This window comes from Ceratosolen solmsi, unplaced genomic scaffold (genome assembly GCF_000503995.2).
Source record: "Ceratosolen solmsi marchali unplaced genomic scaffold, CerSol_1.0 scaffold41, whole genome shotgun sequence".
Classification (NCBI taxonomy): Eukaryota; Metazoa; Arthropoda; class Insecta; order Hymenoptera; family Agaonidae; genus Ceratosolen; species Ceratosolen solmsi.
Genome location: NW_011948424.1, coordinates 971,011 through 984,963, shown reverse-complemented (window position 1 = coordinate 984,963; position 13,953 = coordinate 971,011). Strand labels below are relative to the sequence as shown.

At 30.9% G+C, this 13,953-nt stretch overlaps 1 protein-coding gene across 1 annotated transcript in view; it reads left to right on the top strand.

The window, feature by feature from the left end:
* Positions 1–709: 709 nt before the first annotated feature.
* Positions 710–13,953, top strand: part of UbcE2H (ubiquitin conjugating enzyme E2H) — a 36,124-nt gene continuing 22,880 nt past the window's right edge. The window contains exons 1-2 of the mRNA XM_011499930.1: positions 710–804; positions 11,861–11,937. Of these exons, the coding sequence (XP_011498232.1) occupies positions 752–804; positions 11,861–11,937 (130 nt within the window). The 5' untranslated portion in view covers positions 710–751. The remainder of the gene's footprint in view (positions 805–11,860; positions 11,938–13,953) is intronic.

The following is a 13,953-nucleotide window of genomic DNA, read 5'->3' as shown; positions in this document are numbered from 1 at the left end:
GAGTAAGACAGGCAGAGTGACGTTTTCTTCTTCTTCGTTGTCTTCTCTTTCTTCCCGAGCTGGCTAGTGTTTTTTCCCCTTGGAGAGTTGCCCGAGAGAGAAGAACAAGATTTTTTTCGGAGCGCAGAAGAACAAGGGGCAAGGATGAGCCGTTTTTGACGTGAGCGAGAAGGAGAGAGAGGGATAATAAATTATATGTATAGGGACACAAAGGGACAAAAGAGAAGTTTTTCCGAGCGTTTGTGTAGCTTTTTAAATTGTCTTTCTCTCTCTTCAGGGATCAAGATTTTAGAATTTTTCTTTTATTATTATTTTCTTTTATTTTTTGTTTGTTTTTGCTTTGATCTTCAAACTGTTAAGTGATAATGAAAATTGTTTTATTTTAAGTGAATCTGTAATTTCAAAAAGTGTAAGCAATTCATGTTTTGGTTTTTTTTTTTAAACAAGGTGTTTCAGTCAAGAAGGATAGTTTGTGCCCTAGAGACTCGTGACAGTGAGCTGTGCATAAAATAAATAGTGCATTGACAGTTTGTTAAGACGTGTCTTGGAAAGCTGCAGCCGTGCCAATATAGCAGGGAGAGGAACCGCTGCTGTCAGGTCTCCTTCCAACCTCGGTGGAGATTCGACTACAGCGGATTCCAAACCTACAATCAAATTGATCATCCTTGTGCGGTGAAAGAAGTCAAAACATAACGTCTGTGCTAATACTGAACCCAAGCTTGACGGACTAGTCCAAGACTAGCTGTGAAAAATGTCGTCCCCCAGTGCTGGTAAACGACGTATGGACACTGATGTTATTAAACTGTATCCTTCACTATTCATACAAGACTCTAAAAGTCTACTTGATAATATGACAATTCATTCTTTTATCTTGTATATTATAATAGAATAATACTAAAATATGTTAACGTGGCTTCATAGAGTTGCTTAGCTTTTAATACTGAATGTGAATTAATTTTCAGTCCCAAATATATTATAAAATTTAAAATCAAAAAAGAAATTTACACGACAATAATGTTAGAATTAACTTGATTTCTTTCTTGTATATTGTGCATAATTTTCTTACTATACATTCTGCGCTCTAATGCAAATGTATCGTTAAACAAGATATGTCCTTGTAGTATGTATAAGCTTCCTATGTTTAATTCACTTTATTACCAGCTTCACCTGGTCTAACGCTCTATCACTATACTCTGTCTTTTTCCAATCCAGAGGAAGCGTGAAGCTTAATGTGTATGATCTAAATGCTAATGCTTACGAAGCTAACAGAGCAGTCTCAGATGGCATTATTAAGGTAGAATTGAATTAGTCTCTCTTGGCTAAGGTCTTGTTGACAGCCGTTTTAAAATCAGCTGATCTCCCCCTTTCGCTGAAGAGAGGGGGATTCTCCATTTCAAAAAAATACAACAGCTTAAGCGTTTGCAATTGGCTGCCACTAGTTTTTTGAAAATTTGGAAAGTTGAAAGTATGTAAAATTACAATTCAGCGGATGCAGCTGAGGTATATTCAGAAGTTTTTATATTTTCATCTATATAGTATCAGACATTTAGAAATTCATTGCTTTAAATTATTTAATACTTGAATATGATTCATCTATAATATATGCAAACTAATGCAAAACCTATAAATTAGATTACATTTAAATTTAGGAGACTCAAATGGCAATACTTGTAATTTTGGTCAAAATTTTTAATGAGCGACAAAGGCCCATTTTCATTGATGTAACATGGATTCATTTGGTAGAAAAACTAGCAATAATTTTTTTAAATAATCCAAGTACAGTTTCATTGATAAAAGTTTTCAATTAATCACTTATACTTAATAATACAAATTTTGTAATTTAGTGTGACGACGAACAAAGTAGATAGATTGTTAAAAATTCTAAATTTTACATTATTACTCGTACCCTCTGAAAATCCCTTATATTTTATAGATATTTTATTAGTAACAATTACTTGAATAATATACTGAAAAGAATTATGTGGTATTTTAATGAAATTCTGTTAATATTAGAAAATTGTTTACATTTCTCGAACCTCCTAAAAATAAACTTTAATCTTAAAAGTTAGAGTAGCATTATTGTTTTTATTAGAGTGTTGTTATTGATAAAAGTCATGATACTCTTTTATTTTCATATTTGAGGAATTAATTATTTTAATAAGCCAAAGAGTGATGGCAAATTACTAAAAATTCAAAATACATCACTATTAATTATATGATTAATGCTATTATAATACTATTTTAATCATCATCTAATGCAAATTACAATTTAAATAAAAATTATAAAATCTTGAAAGTATAAAAACGAAAGTGTGAAAAATATTCCACCAACGGCGTTCAACATCTTTTCTTACCTTATCAAAAAAATATTATCACCAATATATAAAACGTAAGAGCATTATCGAATCACCTCGAAAAAGCGCATAATTACACTCCCATGATTCCCGATAATTTTCCTCCTTTCTCCTTCCTTCCTTCCTCGTACGTATTTAACTTTTTCTCGCCAGAGCCATCGGAGGCTGGATAATGCGAGGATCGTCGGATCGTCGGATTTACTACATATCTCACGAATTAAATAATACACTCGTAGCTCGAGGCAGAAGATCACAAGCTCTCCTGGCCTATTATAAAGCGTCGCGGTCGGTTGCTCGATGTGTCTCGGCTTTCCATTACCATTGCTAATCGAGTGTCCGCCCGTACGTATTTGTTGTGCATGCGCGGAAAAATCGCAATCACGATTCCGACGCGCTCGATGAAGAGACAAAAAATCAAAACAAAAAGAACAAAACGATAAATAAAAATGATATTGAATTCGTTACATTGTTGTAATTACCTCGCGTGGGAAAGATGTTGCGCGCGCGCGTGTGTTTCGTTACTCCAGCCTTAATGCCTCTGCCTCTTTATTTGCGCTGTAATTGTATAATGCAATGCCGGGAGTGGAAAATTGTTATTGCAGATGAAATATGAGTCGATTGTTGAGGGCCATTGCACAAGCGCCTTGAGTATTTTTTTTTTTTTTGGAAAAAACGCGTTTGTATGTTTGTCGTTGCTTCCATGGCTTCGACGCTGTCACGATATAAAAATTCGATACTTCAACCTTCGGGGCGTTAAAAAGAAAATGGAAAAATATAATAGAAATAAGTTTTTCAAAGTTCTGAATTTCGGTAGATAAACTTTATCTAATCAGTCGAGGTGAAGAATTTAGAGAGACTCGTAAACTCTCAGTGAATAGAGAGAATAGAGGTCGGGTCATTTTTATTTTCTCTTGTTTTATTTATTTTTTTTTTTTTATCCCCCCCCTCCATCTAAATATTAAGTCTGCCGTAGTTCATCTCATATTTATTTTGCTTTTATTTCAAGCGAACAAGCGTTCCGTTATATATATATATATATATATACATACATACGTGTGTGTGTGTGTGTGTGTGTGTGTCTTCGGTCAAACGTGGTGCTGCTTTTAAACTATTTGTTCGCGAAGAAAGTATTCAAATAATACCGCACATTCGTTCATAACTTGCATCGTACTTCTTCTTGTTTGACGAACCTTGGTGGCTCTCGTGTTAACAAAAGATTAGGTTATAGCTACTTTTTATTGATTGATTATAATTTACAAGTTTTATATACATCTCTTATTATAATTATGTTAAAAACAATGGATAAATAAGACGCTTGATTATTATTTTACTGTGTCTAACAAAGCGCTCGCATATAGATATAAAAAAAAAATATATATATTATAATATATATATATATAATTTTATGTTCGTTAAATTACATTGAGTAGCATCACAAATATAAAAGGCACGTAATATCCCGAATAACAATAAATATCTGTCCATATTTCTCGCAGTAATACCGTGAAATTATTCTTTAAGACTTCACGTAAAATTAGTGCCAATTTGTTGCATTCCGTCCCCTTCAATCTCCTTATAGTTATTCATTCTCCTTTTATATTCTTATTCTGTTCTTCCTCGTTCTATCTCCGAATTTATTTGTCTCGCTCTACTTTCTTAGCTGGCTTTCCATCATATATAAGTAGCGTCAAGCATATTCTCGTCAGCATCATTCGACGGCATTCGATAATTCGACTAATTATTTTAACTAACTATTCTACATCGTCTACTTTGTCAAATTTTTAAAATTTTTGTTAGTTGTTTGTTGTTTTTTAGTTCGTTGTTTATCGTTTGTGGGCTATTTTTGTTTTTATTTTTATTTTATTCGTTAATAATCCATGATCAGATCTCGATTATGATTAAATCGAGGCAAATCGCTACTTGGTGAAATAAAAAATTGAATAATGCATCGCGAGGCGTTTAATTGACGTTTAAAAATCCTTTGAAGAATCATGTGCGATGATAGTCGCTTTTGATGCTGAATTTAAAGCACGTGTGTCATAGAGTAATTAATCGACACTTAATTGCATTATGTATCTCGTGTTATATGAAATCAAGTATCAGGTATCTCTGCGCCAAATATCCAATACTCGCAAATAATATTTGCATTATAATTAACTACTAAAGTGACAACATTACTTTTCAAATAAAAAATACAATTAAACTATGCTTTTGCGTACTAAGCAAGCAAAAATAATAGATGCTTAATACAATAGACTCGACTGTTATTTCTATAAAAAAAGTACATCATTACAATTATTATTTTAATACGATTATAAGACGAATGAGAAAAATGTATCCAAGCTGTTATAGTCGCGCGTTCTTAATTTAATTGTATGAAATATATTATTTATGAATTTTTAATCAAGAGAACAGAGCATTCTGTGAGCTAACATTATTTATGATTTTATTCATCTTATCATCGAGAAATTTTATTTATTCCCTCCGATATCTTCATCTACTGCTCTACTGCGTGAAGTATATACGTTTTCTAAATACGTTTTCCATCGTCATTATATGCTCGCGTATCTTTTTCCTCACTTCCATACACATTCACTCTGACTTGTAAATAAATTTTTGCATTATTCGCATGAGCACGCGGCTCGATAAATCCAACCAATTCGTTTTTATAAAACGATGATGCCCTTTTAATTGCCACGGATGCCAATTTATAAAGATACTTTTACGTACGCACTGCTTGACAAAGTATTTTAAATAAAATCTAATAATAAAGAATTTAATATCTAATATCGTCTGTGTCATATAAAATGCTTGCTAATGATTGTTATGAAATACAATTATTCTCACAATATTATAATAATAATGAGGATAATAATAATGTAGTTTCTTGTCTATTTAATACCAGGCGTAATAATTAGATAATTAAAAACGCATCCGACATCGGGCATTAAGTTACATTTATATTCTGAATATTCGAAAATATAGATAACAATAATTTGTTATCTCGAATTTAAAGTCGTTTTCTATTGCAATGGATGAAGTTATAACGAGCTTTTAATTGTGTAAAATTTTAAAAATATACATTATTAATCGTCTAAATCAAAACGTTCTAATTCTTAATGAATTAAGTATACATTTACTTAATGACTAATCCATCTATTTCATTCCTCGGACCAATAATTTTTCATACTCGTTTGTTACAAAATACGACTTGCGACTCTTCAATTATTCATAATTAAGGATTTCTAATATAATCGACGTTAAAACAAAAACAAACAAACAAAAAAGAGAAGAAAAAAACGAAAATGTATAGTCTGTAAGCAATTGGTAAATATTTGAACAATAAGTAGACAGTGAATGGAAGCATTAAATTCGATAAATCGCAACCTTCGTAAAATATGTTTCCATGTAATTGCAGAACATTGTCAGAAATAATACGAGAATTCAGAATAGGAGATAACGGGCAGGAGGAGCCGTCGATAATCATGAGCGCCCCAAAAGAAGAAAGGATAAGCCGCGTAGGCCTTTAAGCGCAACAATCTCGAAACGGTCCAGCTGATCGAGATCCTCCCCCCCCCCCTCCTCACCCTCACCCTCCAGCGCCACATAAAACACATACACCCGCGTCTCAACTATTGTAAATTACGTCCGTGGTGGCTGCAAATCTTTCTCTCTTCCCCTTTACAATGTCGCAGTTACAGCGAGTCCAGCCTCTCCTCCCCTATTGTTTCCCTGCTCATTCGCTCCTTCTATCCTCGTGTTTTTCTCTTTAAACTCGTGTTTTTCTCTTTAAACCCCCCCCCCCCTCCCCCCATCATCACCCTCCCCCGCTTCCCAGCCACGATCTCTGTTTCCACCCGTCCTTTGTCTCGAGACTCACCTCTTACCAGCGCGTAACAATGCAGCAATGGTTCTACGACTGTGAGGCCGTAGCCGCATCTATGTGCGCGTACGGTGTGGCGCGGCTAGTTTCTTTGTCCTAAGCCCCGCCGTTCACCAGCTGATCGACCTTACCGACTACCATCCCCCCTCCCCTCCCCTCCCGAACCCCACGCCCTCCAACCATGCAATCCCGCCCCGCCAGCTCCACCATCTCCATCGTTCTACTATTTTGCCCCCCCCCCTCCGCCCTGTCCCAGGCGCATACGTAGCTCGCAATAGACACCGTGCAATTGCACGCACACGTACGGTCGCGCATCGGCGCATCTTATCCATGTTGCCTGGGCAAAAGCACGTGCGGTGGGGCGAGGGTGGGGGACGACCGTGGCAGAAGTGGAGGGGACGACACGAGCGCGTTTCCGTTGTTTCAAGGAGCGCGCGCTTTGTTAGGAAGATTAGGTGCAAGTTCTCCCATTTTTTTCCCCCCATTTTCTTCATCGCCCTTTTACTCGAATCATTAAACGGGCGGTTTAATAATTTGTCTTCAGCCTGTAATGGGCAATGATGCCGTATATAACTCGCGAATGAAGCAGTGACTTGCGTTGGCTTGGATTTTTGGAAGAAATTAATGTCACTGGATGTTGATAGAATGGAGAGATACCTCGTCGCGAGCGTCCATCGTTTAATCGTTCTTTATTTAATTGGACAAACAGAGCTCTTAAAACTTTTTCCCCTTCGATTAATCATACATAGTTAAGATTCTGAAGTCGCTTAGCCGCTCGGAGAATGACAATTACACGTGATATTTTACATATACGAGCACGCGCACAAGTGCATTTAGCTTATTCAGATAAGCAAAAGTTGCATAGGTAATTTAAGCAGCTGGATAGCTAATTAAAGCAATGGTTCTTAAAGAATTTTCACACCAACGCGTTATTCCACATACGCATATACCGTATGCGTAGAGTTAAGAGTTATTATTTTTTTTTTTTTATTTTAAAACGTATCTTAAATTGCGCACTTTGAATTCGTATAAATTTCCCGTGTTCGTCGAACTATAATTTGTAATCCAGTGTAATTTCATTCGATACGGCAAAGGATCTTAGTTATTCTAATCAACTTAGTTGTGTGCGTTTTGAAATTTTAATATTGATATAATTACTCGATAAACGCAATTACTTAATTGTACATTTATTAATTTTAGCTTTGCTTTGGAAATCTATAGTTAGACTGAATTCTTATCGAATTAATTACTTTTATACGAATTGAAAGCGTATTCTTTCTCTGGCTAATCATTATTTTCAATAAAATTAATTATTTCAATTGTTTTATCTTTTCAATTAAAGTAACGGTATTTTTCTTACACCAGAATGTAATATTAGACCAACCTTAAATAATCTGATCATTCTTGTTGATACATATTTTAATTTAAAATTTTGAAATCAATGATAATAATATGAATAAAATCTTGTTATATTTATATTAATTTAAATTTATAAAAATAGTAATATTCGCAAATCATTATTTAATGACAAAAGTTTGTTAACAAAAAAAATAAATAAATAAATGCAAATAAATACAACAATGTTATATAATTATATAATATAAATTTTTAACAAATTCTATTATCGATGGAAATTAATTAATCATTGATTCTGATACTTATGCAACATAAACGTCAAAGCAAAAATGAAAGTATAATAAAAATTAATTTTTTAAATTATAAGTGGTACATTTTACTATCCTTTCATTGAATGAAAATAAAATTTGTATAAATTCCATCAGCATAAGTAATATTATTAATAATACATCTAATATTTCATAAAACTAACTAAGCAACAAATTCAATGATTTTCATATTTGATAAATTCAAGGCGATGGCGAATATAATTGGCCGATTAATTTTAGCTACTACTACTTAAAAACACATCTTTTCGTATATTTTTATTACACTTTAGTGTATTCTGATAATAACATATTTTTTATTATAAATAATCGTTATTAATATTAATATTTTACTTAAAAATTATGGTTATTATTGATATAAAATATATCTAAATAATTACATTTTCAATCATTTTTAATTTATTATTGTTTGAATTTCTATTACATGTAAAACAATTAAAAAATGGCATTTTTTATAAATGAACAAAAATATATAGGGAGAAAGTGCCTGACTAAAAATCACTCTGGAGTTTCATTAAAATTGGAGAGTACGGGAAGTATTACGGAAATAGCTATGTATATTAATTATTGTAGGCTGGAGTCAAATTTATAATTAGGTTATGTATTTCTTCCTTTCTTCAATTTCTCCAAACATAAAAAATTCTCTGTTAAAAATATAATGAATATTCAAGATCAAAATAACTTGTTTCATAGATTCGAAATAGCTATTAATAAATTTTTTGCGATTAAAAAGCCTTTCTACGCTATTATATTTTTTAATTATTTTGCAATTAATTTTGTAAGGAAAAAAGTAGGAAATATAGAGAATAATGTTATGAGTTATATAATGAATGTATATGCAACACATTTTCAAGAAATTTCTATACTTTTAAAGATAGATTATTTAATTGTTAATATGCTATTTTATATTTTCTTCGCCATTTGATTTTTTTCTAAATATTTTGCAACAATATGTTTAATAATGATTGTTGAAAAATAATATTTAATATTTATAAGTACTTTACACTTCGTATTATTAATATATGCCTTATATTTTCAAAACAAAATAATTTGTGGATGTATATTTATTGTATATCAATTGTGCTGTTTCGAAATTTTTTAATTTATTTGAAACTGTGTTCATAAATCTTTTATAAGAATCCTATATTTCAATAATATTTATTTTTAATTTTTATTTTTACATACATAAATATAAAAATTTAATATTAGATACCATAAATCTATAAATATTGGTGTGTGTTTGTTTGTTTGTTTGTTTGTGTGTGTGCGTGCGCGCGCGCGTGTGTGTGTAAATTGTCCTGAAAATATCTAAATAATATAAATTTAAATATAAATATAAATTATAAATAATATAAAAAGTTTTATATAAAAAATATAAAGATCTTTATAATTGATTTAAATTATATTTTATTATTATTATTTATTCCGCATACAACTTATCATTAGACACGATAAATTCTTTACAATAATCGTAGATCATTAAATTTTGTAAGTATTTTTTGCAATTTATATTTATATAAGTTTCGGTTTAAAGCGTATTATAATAATATGATCGTTTGATCATTTTTAAAATCTGCAAGCGAAAAAATATCAAATAAAATAAGTTGAATATTAATAATTGGATAAATAAATTAGATTGATATTAGTTTAAAATGAATTCTTATTTAAAAAATAATCATAATAAGAATATCTATGCACATCAATAATAATGTAACTTTGCTGTATTCTTACCTGGCAATAGAAAGTTAACATATATCTTTAATAGAATTAATCATTTAATTCTCATTATATTGCTAGATGTGTCGATTAAAATTTGAAAGTAAAATCTTTTTATAAAATTAAAATTTCCTTTTATGTATTTTTGTATTCCTCAATGTACATTTATCTTCCTTATAGATTAACCAACGCAAGTTAAAAAAAAAAAAAATTAATCGGACAAATTTATCATAGTAGTTATTGGAAAAACTACTATGTATTCGAGATTGCACCATTATGTGCACTATATCGAACGATTTCTATAAACAAACTTACATTATTATATTATGCAATTATAAAGAAAGATATTAATAATTATTTAATCGCGTAGAAATATATTTGGAAAGAGTATTTTGACGTTAGTTTTAATATTGATAAATGAAAATTAAAACAAATTTACAATGAATATTACACTCAATGACTTTCTGTATTGTAACATAGCCGCTATGAAATAGTGAAATTTATCTTTAGTGAATTTATAATAGGATAAGCGCCTGCGCAAAAGTGTGTGCGAGAAAGAAAGAGAGAGAGAGAGAGAGAGAGAGAGAGAGAGAGAGAGGTGGGTTCGTGTTAATTCAGGAACGCGCATCGCCACTACGCCATCACGAGTACAAGTGCGGAATATAACGGAAAATCATAGGACCCGTTTTCCGCTCACGATTTATGAAAGTAGTACATATATCCACATACTGTCGTTGTACGTGTGTTCGTAACTATTTCCCTTAGGCATCACGCAATTTCATACCGACTATTCTCATTGCGCTCGAAAAAATAAAACAGAAAAATATCTTACGCTTCGGCGTTCGCTTCTGTGCGTGCGTGCGCGCGCGCTTGTGTGTACGTATGTGTGTGTACGTGAAGAGAAAGGGGTATGCGCGAGATTAGAATGCCTAGATACATTTTCCCCATGCAGGCATGATTTTCAGACTACATTATTCGAGACAAACAAATGGTTTTAAAATTCTCAATCTTAAAGTCGTTTCATTAGGGTATTATTTTTCTAATTAGTAAAAATCTAAATGAATATTATGTAATTACTAAATCAAAGGTAATTATTTTTTTGTATAATTATTAAATATTCCAATGCATAGTGAATATACACTTTAAGATATGTAAAAAAATACTTTTAAATATTTCACACGCTAATTAATCAATTTTGATTTTATTATCATCAACCGATCAAAATCATAAATTTAAATTTGTATTCTATTCTGAATTATTATTTTATAATAATACATTATTCAATTACATATTGTATTTAACAAAGATATTTTTTATAATTATATAATGTTTAGCATTGGATTTATTTACAGATTCTTCACTTATACATAATGTTTTTTTTTTTTATTATTAATTTTAGATAAAATCCAACTTAAGTATACATAGATAATAGTAAGTATTGCTAAAGTTCACTTACAGTTTAACAATTAGTGTTGATAAGTATGGATACAAAGATACTTTATTATAAAATTATCTCACAAAATATTAATAAAATAATCAAGAGTTAAAATTTTACATTTTCAATTACGAATTATGTAATGAATATAGAATATATAATTTAACTATTATTGGCTCGTTATACTATTGTTTGATTATATTCCATACTTTATGACGTAATTCTCATTTTAAATTGTATAAATGGATTTTAGCGCTCATGGGTTTTTATGTCTGACTTTATTGTTTGTCGGACTACATGAACATTTGTATGTTAAAATAAAACTAGAGGGTTTTCATCGAATTGCAAATGGATAGAATAATAATTTTTTTACATAAAAATGTTCACTACGTATAATGCAAGATGATGATCAATTTATAATAATATTTATGTAATTGTATTTATGGTTTTTTTGCAAATAGAAATAAATAGAATAATACCTATTAGTATTCTAGTTTTTAACCTTATTTTATTTTTTTATTTTAACATATCAGTATGACCAAATTTTTAATGTGAAGAAAAATTGCAGACAAGAAACTAAGAATGAATGTTTGATGGTTTCGTTAGAGCGTGAAAAAATTTTATGAAACTCTTTATTTTTAAGACATGGGATAATTTCTTAAAAATCAAACATATATTCTTTGGAGATAATGAATTGATTTTTATAAATATTATTATTATAGCACATTTTCCTTAATAAATTTACTTTGATAAAAAAAAAAAAAAAAAAAAAAAAAAAAAAAAAAAACAGAATAGAAAGCAAACACGAGGTGACGATACTTGGCGGACTCAATGAATTTTCTGTCAAATTCTACGGACCCCGCGGCAGTAAGTAAATTTTTATTTTTATCAAATATATCAAAGCATTTTATCCATTACATTATAGTCAGCCATTTGATTTGAATATTTCATATTTGAGATTATTTTATGAAATATTTTATCGACAAAGTGTTGAGTCGTGAATTTCATACCGACTATGCCTAGCGCACATAAGCCTTTAATACCGAAGCTCATAAAATAATTAAATATAATTTTTAAATCCTTTAGACAATACACTCAACAAAAATCTTTATAGTAGTAATAACAATTATTAGTTAGAAATTTAAAGGCTTATTAGTGTGTAGTAAATTGTGGTAATATTACCTTATTAGCACAGGATACTTCAGAACGATTAATTGATTAAGTTTTAAGAATTAAATATATTATCAGCTAATTAAAGTATTGGATCTCCTGTGAGCTAACCATCGGCAATTACTTTCGTTTTTAAATATCGACATTCAGCCAATATTGATTATGCAAAAGAGTGCCTCGAGCAAATATAAAGCAAGCGACCATAACTGATGTATATATACATATATATATATATATATATATATATATATATAATGAGGTTAATACGTGATTTCCCCGATGGTGACGATGGGCATCGTCCATCTCGTATTGGCTATCCAGCGAGAAGGTTTCACTGGCTCGTATATGTGACGACGATGGCTTGTTATGTCCACCCTTGTGCTCGGACAAGGCCTTAAGTGCACACGATAAACACGTGGCAGATCAATGTTAAATGCAGGCACGCCGAACATAAAAACACGCACCGTGGCACGAGCGACGGCACATATATCGATCACTCGTGTGTTGGGACCTTCACCGTGTACACGCGATTTTTACCTCCGTTGACAATCGTAATTACGGGCGCGCGAGCGCGCGCGCGCACACACTCACTCACTCACTGACTGACACGCGCGAGCGCGCAATATAGCCGATCCTCTTTTCTGACAAACGTCATTGCGCAACAATTCGCCTGCTGGCTTTTTTAAAATCTCTTTTACTCACATCCGCGGTCTTATCCCGACAATTGACATACAGATCGAATCGTGGCTGATGTCTTATCAAGCAATATGTGACAAAGACAATTTTTAAGCCTATTTTGTTCATGCGTGAGGAAAATTGAATGATTTGCGGATACTGTTACAATGGATTATATAGATAAAGAATCTAGACGGATGTGAAACAGTTCTTGTATGGTCTAATAGAGGCACGCGTGTACTTTTACGTGATATCACACTTTACATTAATAAAAGACGTACGAAGGATGTGTACTGATAAAACTTATCCGATAATTCTTTTATATTCGTTTAATTGTGATAAATTTTTTTTAAACAATGTGTAATACTTTATTTAAATATTTCAACGCATGGCACGTGCATATGTTTATATTAAAATCAACATTATTTCATAAAAGCAACATTATAACGACGATGCAAGCACCGCATAGTAAGATAGCTCACGCAAAACTGCCTTTAGTAAATAAAACAAAAATAGACCACTGCTACTTAATATCATCTATATATTTTATAATTTGATTATGTACCTATTTATTTTGGGCAATAAATGTATGTATAATAATTACAAGATAATTAATGATAAACTAAAATTCTTAAAAGCTCGCATTAAATATATATAAAATAAAAAACAATGGTTTAATTTATTGTGAGGCGCAATTGTAAAGTTAACGTTTTAACATCAGTAATGAATATTAATTCGAGGTAATTAAATAGAATGGATCTGTGGAAAAATAATGATGATGAGGCAGAAAATTTATGGGACAGTTTTCATAATTAAAGAATTTATATGAAACTTGAAACATTCTGAACAATTAAAAGAAACCAAAAATAGATAACCAATGGTAAAGCTAATAAATAATGCATATGTTATGCAGATTTTCAATTAATAATATTTATTTTTGATGTGTGAATTGATAGAATAAAAAATGAAGAGCTTGGTTAATGTGGAAATTATTAAGTATCATTAGGTTCACTTAAAAAACAGTATAATATAAAACAT